Source organism: Suillus subalutaceus, assembly GCF_016647625.1.
Source record: "Suillus subalutaceus strain FC151 chromosome Unknown DFJ58scaffold_899, whole genome shotgun sequence".
Taxonomy (NCBI): Eukaryota; Fungi; Basidiomycota; class Agaricomycetes; order Boletales; family Suillaceae; genus Suillus; species Suillus subalutaceus.
This window is the reverse complement of record NW_024541148.1, coordinates 1-6,694: the sequence shown is the minus strand read 5'-3', so window position 1 is coordinate 6,694 and position 6,694 is coordinate 1. Positions and strand designations below refer to the sequence as shown.

The window sequence follows — 6,694 nt, the reverse complement described above, 5'->3', positions numbered from 1 at the left end:
CCGCTACGAAATCGAAATCGAAACCTAAGGGAAAAGGCAAAGGGAAAGCGGTTCTCTCGGAAAGTGAGAATGAGGACGACGACCCTCCTCGTTCGAGGTCACCTAACCAAGGCAGCCATTTTCCCGAGGACGAAGACTCTCGATGTGACAGTCCCAAGAGGGATTCTGAAGTCATTTCAGCCCCTGAGGCAATTGAGGTGCTCCATTTCCATATTCTTTGATATCCTTGCTTACATTCTCCCCAGAAGCTTCTCCCGCAAAGCGTACCTGCCCCACCAAAGCAGACTCCGTCCACCACTCTCAAGTCACGCGCTTTCACCATCAAATCCAAATCGACGCCAATGTCTGAGCTCATCCGGCGTGTCAACTCACAACCAAATTCACCGTTCTCAAATAGCCCTTCCTATTCGCCATTGGTGAAGTCTTCGCGAACGATGCTTTCGCGGATTGCACCGCTCCACCCCAACCGACGGACTCCTCCACCACCATTACCGAGACCACCCCCACCGAAGAAGAGCAAGAAGCAAATAGAGATGGAGGAGCGTATCGAGGAGGAGTTATCGGAGACTATTGAGGGATGGTCGTGTATGACTGACGAGGAGAGGAAGAACTTGCGGAGAGCGCGAATTGATGCTGAGTTGGGTTATGAATGATTCTGAGTCGTGTATTCTTATTCCTTATCATGCCGTTTAATTTTTTATTACTATGTATTGTGCAACTTTATGGACAACTTGTAATAACCTTGCTATCGAGACGTCCCGTATGGATCCGCTGATTCCACTCGCTCGATGGAGACTCATACTGACTCTCAGTGATGCGCGCAGCTGGATTCATGGTATCGGTTCTGCCACCCTGGCCGGGCCGGCGAGGCGCCAATGGTTCAAGCTTGCAAGAATAACTTGGCAACTTCATGGCTATCAATGTTTGTTTCGAACATCAAAAAGTCGGGCTTCCTCCTCTGCATCATTTTCAGCTCGGCGTTGAATGTCCAAATGCCAAACCGTATGGGGGGGAAAGTCGGGGATCGGCGAGAGGATCGCCTTTATTTGTCTCTACTATCATCGCCGTTGTAAGCGTTGCTACTTATATTGTGAGTGCTCACGAGAGTTTGTCTAGATACTACTGCTTTTCTAAGTTACTGATGGGGCGGCCTGCTCGGCCATAGAGCCATACTTAGACTGTACTAGCCAGGTACAGTGTGCTTACATGCTATCTGTGCCTTATTTTCTCCTCCCGTTCCAACCGTGGAGTCAATGGCGATCAAGTGATGATGATACCAGTGGCTGAATTAAACAGTGATGGCATCACCAACTGCGCACACAATGATTGAATTCGAATGCAGTGTGTGTCTTGTCACTGCACAGCTTCGCAATACGCTTGCCCATGTTTGGTATCCTTAGATGCGATGACCGAGGAAGGTGACTTAGAATCACGGCTCAGAGGTTTCCAGGAGGAACACGAGAGGTGTGCACTGCTTCAAGCTAGAGCAGGCGTCGGCAGCCCAGGTTGGACAAGTGAGGTGTCTATTTTCTCCCTTTGAACCTCCCCGTAGTACATTTCATTTCTGAGTATCTGAATAGACTTTGCGTGTGTTCCATGCGGGGGCTGGAAGGTGGAAAGACCTTGTCGATGATTAGAATGGCAGGAATTCTCGATGATCACTTATACTTCCGTGTGCAATCGTATCATGAGAGTGTGGAAGAATAAGAATATCTCGCGGATCGCATTTCGGAATAAGTTACCACGCCTACATCCACCAACTAGTGCAGTGTTACAACGAACTTTGATTCGATCAAACACCACCGGAACGACTTCCCCTTGCTACTTAACTCCATGCGACGTCACACGCTGCTGTCAATTAAGACAGCACCTAGGCTATAATAGCCATAAAAGCACTGCATGATATATTATCCAACACTGAGCACGACGTCGTACATATCGGATATCCACCAACTCGTTTGCTGCTCCCTCACACCATCCTCGACCAGTATGACCGTAGTTTCAAACGATCCCATTTGGTGGCCGTCCATCAATTCGTATCGTATCGCCAGCTATTTTATAGGTTCGTGAAAACCAGTCGGGCAGTGACTTTGTCGATCTAACCTTTTTGCAGTTGCCGCCTCTGCTGGGGTGATGTACGATTGGAGTGAGCAAGATAATATTGAAGCGCTACTGTTACTAATGTTCTCATCCCATTCCCAGCATTGACATTCGGACGTGAGGTAGGTTTATGCCATTACCAGAGCAGTCATGTCGCTAAGGATGGTTCAATAGGTTGAGCTGATTTGGGTGAGCAAAGTCCCACATCATAAAAACCAATATTCGATTTGCGGCAGAGACAAAACTGGTCCCTCATGACTGGGTTGTATCTCAGTGTATGTAGCTTGTGTTATAAATGTGGTTGGCAAGTTGTACTGACTTGACAATTTCCTAGTCGCGCTACCTTGGAATAATATACACGGTGTATGTTTCGAATGCTAAGTATTCGGTGCTGTGCTAATCAATCATATCTCTTATCAGCATCGGCTTGCTGGGTATGTCTCTTCATACACACGGCCGTGTCTGTTTCGTCTGACTAGTGGCATACAGTATATGTTCCAACAATCTCGTTGACAGATGCAGTGAGTATTCTGCACCGATGTTGGTCATTCCCGTCTAATCAGCTGCATTATCATGTAGGGGTAAGTGCTTTAGCACCTCCTTGGTGCCGTATAATGACTCCCACAGTTGTGAGTTTGGGTGGAGTATGTGGTCTTCCGAGGCTGATTACGAACTGGATTTGCCAGGCCATATTGTATATGTCATATCAAATTCGATAATCACAGTCGTAAATGCAATACTAGGCGGTGAGCTAGCAATTCATCAGTGATATTGACTTGGTTGAAACACTGTGCCAGTCATCATGATCGCTCGGTTGCATGCCATGTACCAGCGCAGAAAGATGCTGGTATTTCTCTCCGTCATCCTCCTGGTTGTCACAATCGCCAATGTAGTGGCCATAACAATAATAACGATGCATATGTCAGAGGGTAGGTTATAATTATGGATGAAAGACTTAATGCACCAGGCTTACTAATGAACAACAGAAGAGCTTGTTCTCTCCGGCACCTACCAGTGCTCTGTTGACCTTGGGGACAACACAGATCTATCTTATTTCATGTATTGGACGTTCATCACTGCATGGGAGGTCCTCGCACTGTGTCTCGCAATATGGATTGCTGTAAAACACTTCCGTGAACTGCAACGACCATCGACCGGATGGATTGTCAGGGATTGTTTCACGGCGTTAACGAAGAGTCATTTGGTTTACTTTGTGAGGTGAGCTCACAATGTGAATGGGATTCTCTTTTTCCGCTGAAGTTCTGCACGTGCTAGCTTTGTTGCTGTCTCTTGTTTCAATTTCGGTTATTTGTCTCCAGCTATCTCAGCGGTATGCTGATCTATCTGACTTCTGCATGCAACCGCAGTTGAACAATCTTATAGGAACCGTTTTCACTCGAAAACCAGATTTATCCGGGTCTCACTCAGATTTTCTTGCTTGTCCAGTTGTTTGTGCTAGGACCACGCTTGATACTCAGTGTTCGAGAATATCATGCTAAGAGCGTGGCCAATTCTGATGCAGCAATCGGCATGGCCTCAGGATATTTCCAGGAGCGCGTGTATGTGTCAACTAGCAATAGTGTGTAACATAGGAAGTGTTCGTTTTGATCTATACTTACTTGTCTGGTACTCTGCAGGGAACAGGAGGGTTAGTTTTGTACCACGTTTTATCGTAATGCTTATATATTTCGCGGTTTGGACAGGCAAGGACGAAAGACACCTTATGTTCGTCTATCGCATGCACAGCTACTGCTGAAGGAGGCAAACTTGAATTCAACGGTCCGTCATACGAGATATCGCACAATTCCCCCAATTCATCAAGAAACTCGAACGTCCTAAGTAATTCGTATATTGACACAGTGCAAGCATTCTGGATGTGATTTGTCCTAGATGCAAGTAACGATTGCGTGAGTCAAAATCATTAGGAAGTCAAAGAATTGTGACATGGTACATCTTCCGAACGTCCCAATCTAGCTCAGAAGCTCCTTTTCGATCCCAGACCTCAGCATAACTTGCGGATGTTGTGGCAGGTAGGACGGCATGGAAAGAAGAGACTTTAACGATATGTATGGTGAGCCTTCAAGTTCACGCGCGGCCACAGGCATTTTCTCGCGGTTCCCGACTCCTGAGGCGAGGAAGATAACGACGACGAGGTCACGTGCAATGGACGAAGTGAATTTGAAAAACTTTATTCATGACGGTCCAGCGAGTCCGACTTCTGAACCTATCTGACAGTCACAAAACGACCATGCTCCAAATGTATCTTCGTGGTCATAACTCCTTCAATTCGCCCGGGAGCTTGTATCCGGGATGATACATAGTAGTATCAAGCGAAGCTGTGGAAATCTCACTCCAAGCGTTACAAGGTACCGGAACTTATCGTGAGCGTCTTTCGAACCGTTCACTTAATTGTCCATCATGTCTTCTAATATTTCACATATCTCCCACCCAACGATAGCCTCGAAGATGCCTGCAACATTTTCGAGTCCCTTGGCCTTTCATTCTCTCCGTCTGACTTCCTTCTGTCAACGCAAGGCGACATATATGCTCAAGTTTTTACTCTGTCAATCGTACCCTTTGACATCCCTGTCTCTCACATCGTCTTATTCCCATTCTCATTCCGGGATTTCTCTCTGAGCTCTCTTTGCAATGATCATTGCATTTATTGCCTTCTCAGTGCTCAGACATCCTGGTACCAAGGCCCTCGGTCGCATGCGCCCCCATTATCCGCATGATACCAAAGATATGTTCTTCGCACAGCTCTCGATGCTGATTTGGCAATGTCACGTTTCCTCGATTATGCCATCGGAGGTGGTCATAGGGATCTTACAGAAGAGGAAGTCTGACGAAATGGAAAGACGAAGCTAGGAGAATTGGCCATATGAGGGATGCATTGGCGATGCGCTGGCAGCTATCGTTACTGGGGGGAATTACCTGACTGACCGCTGTCGTAGCCGTATACGAATATACAAATACTGTAAGTGGAACTAATGAAATCATTCAGATGATACACCCAATATCGAAGTATCATTTGAGTTTTTTGTTCGCAGATTCGCTGCAGGACATCTCTAGATTCTCTCCACGCAGTGTCATGCGCGTATTGATGGTCAATAATGCCACCAAAGTTCGACGTGATTGAATAGTCAGTAAGTGCTTATTGACCGACTTCTTTTACACGCTCAGAATGCACGATTCATTTACATATCAATTTTCGCTCTTAGGCAAATTCCTCATCTTTTCGTCATCCATACACGACGACCTCTCAACAGTCTCTGTCAACTCCTCGATACGCCCTCCATCCCTCTGTTTCTTGTCGGCGGTGCAACTTCGGTAGGGGTAGATGGGGTTGTCCAGGCTTGGAACGTCCACGAAGACGTGATCAATGACGAGTAGGAAAGGCCATTTGTAAATGGTGAATTTAGTTGCGAGTTTACCTGTTGGGCGAACTTTGACATTGGGACATGTCGCTATACTGTGATTCAGGCCTCAGGCCTTATGGCTGGATTTTGCAACATTGTTCAGTTCGTGTTCAAATACAAATTCCGTACCTCCGGAACTAATATACGTCTTACCTATCCTCGTACTACGAACTTCTACAGGTTGTGTTCAACTCGCAGTGGGATGTTATGGATGTGCGACAGGGTACTACATCACACAGGTTTGTTGCATTCAACGGCAATTTAACGGGGGACATGCAGTCCCTACTCTGAACAATAAGCTGCACTTAGCTGATCAGCCCGTGGTGCGAGCTGGCTTCACAAGGTGATGCTTCGTTCCATGCCAAATTGCCAGCGGACGTTGCTTGACAAAGTAGATCATATTAGGTGGCAATATGCTTGTCATTGACCTTGCTTCGGAAGGCTCCACGTCAAATTGCCAATAGAACTTCCTTCACGATATAGATATTAGGTGGCAAACAGCTGGAATTGCAGGTAGACTTAGTTCTGCCATATCGCTATAAGGAACAGTATTCAGCACGTAAACGCAAGGCGTCTTCTTACCTCCCCTTCAGATTTATCTGAGCCCGTATCAGTATCATTTCCTCACGAACAATGCGTTTCCCTTTGTACTCGCCGTCGTTGCTGCTTTGACAGCATCAATATCTGCCACTGACTCTGACAATATTGAGCCCTGTCTTCTAATGTGCGTGCATGATAGCGACTGCACAGTCTGCGGTGACTCAATTTGTGAAAGCATGAGTAGTTTGTATTTAACCCTGTAACTCACTGGGCGTAGTAGAGATACTTTACTTGCTGGCCCGGGCCACTCTAGTAAGTAGCAGTGAGTCATGTTTTCTGCTTTTCACATCTGTGCATTATGGTTGATGACACGCCCGGGCCACTCTAGTAATGTAGCAGTGAGTCATGTTTCTGCTTTCACATCTGTGCATTATGGTTGATGACACGACACGCGAAGCGATGGGATGCTCGACCATTGATGGTGGGATAAGGGCTTTTGTGGCGGCAGAAGCGAAAATGATCATGCAGTGGCGATGATGTTTACTTCCTTTGGAGAGGTTCCTGGAGGTTGAAAAGTCTTGTAGCGTTAGAGCCCTTGCAAGTTGACGGACAGATTGTACAGAGCCAGTTCTTTA

The 6,694-nt window shown here is 46.6% G+C and overlaps 2 protein-coding genes across 2 annotated transcripts; both read left to right on the top strand.

Annotated features, from left to right (window-relative positions):
- DFJ58DRAFT_492061 (uncharacterized protein) lies at positions 1-746 on the top strand (the record flags this gene model as incomplete). The annotated part of the gene is made up of 2 exons (XM_041380658.1): positions 1-197; positions 246-746. Coding segments are annotated over 2 exons (605 nt in total), but the record flags the coding sequence as incomplete, so codon positions are not given.
- A 1,243-nt stretch (positions 747-1,989) lies between these two features.
- Positions 1,990-5,493, top strand: DFJ58DRAFT_740119 (uncharacterized protein; the record flags this gene model as incomplete). The annotated part of the gene is made up of 14 exons (XM_041387076.1): positions 1,990-2,062; positions 2,114-2,146; positions 2,203-2,222; positions 2,275-2,289; positions 2,337-2,375; positions 2,435-2,463; positions 2,521-2,534; positions 2,590-2,681; positions 2,735-2,846; positions 2,898-3,029; positions 3,087-3,318; positions 3,376-3,430; positions 3,484-3,659; positions 5,370-5,493. 14 exons carry the CDS (start codon positions 1,990-1,992, stop codon positions 5,491-5,493), a joined length of 1,146 nt encoding a protein of 381 aa, XP_041234553.1.
- Positions 5,494-6,694: the final 1,201 nt, after the last annotated feature.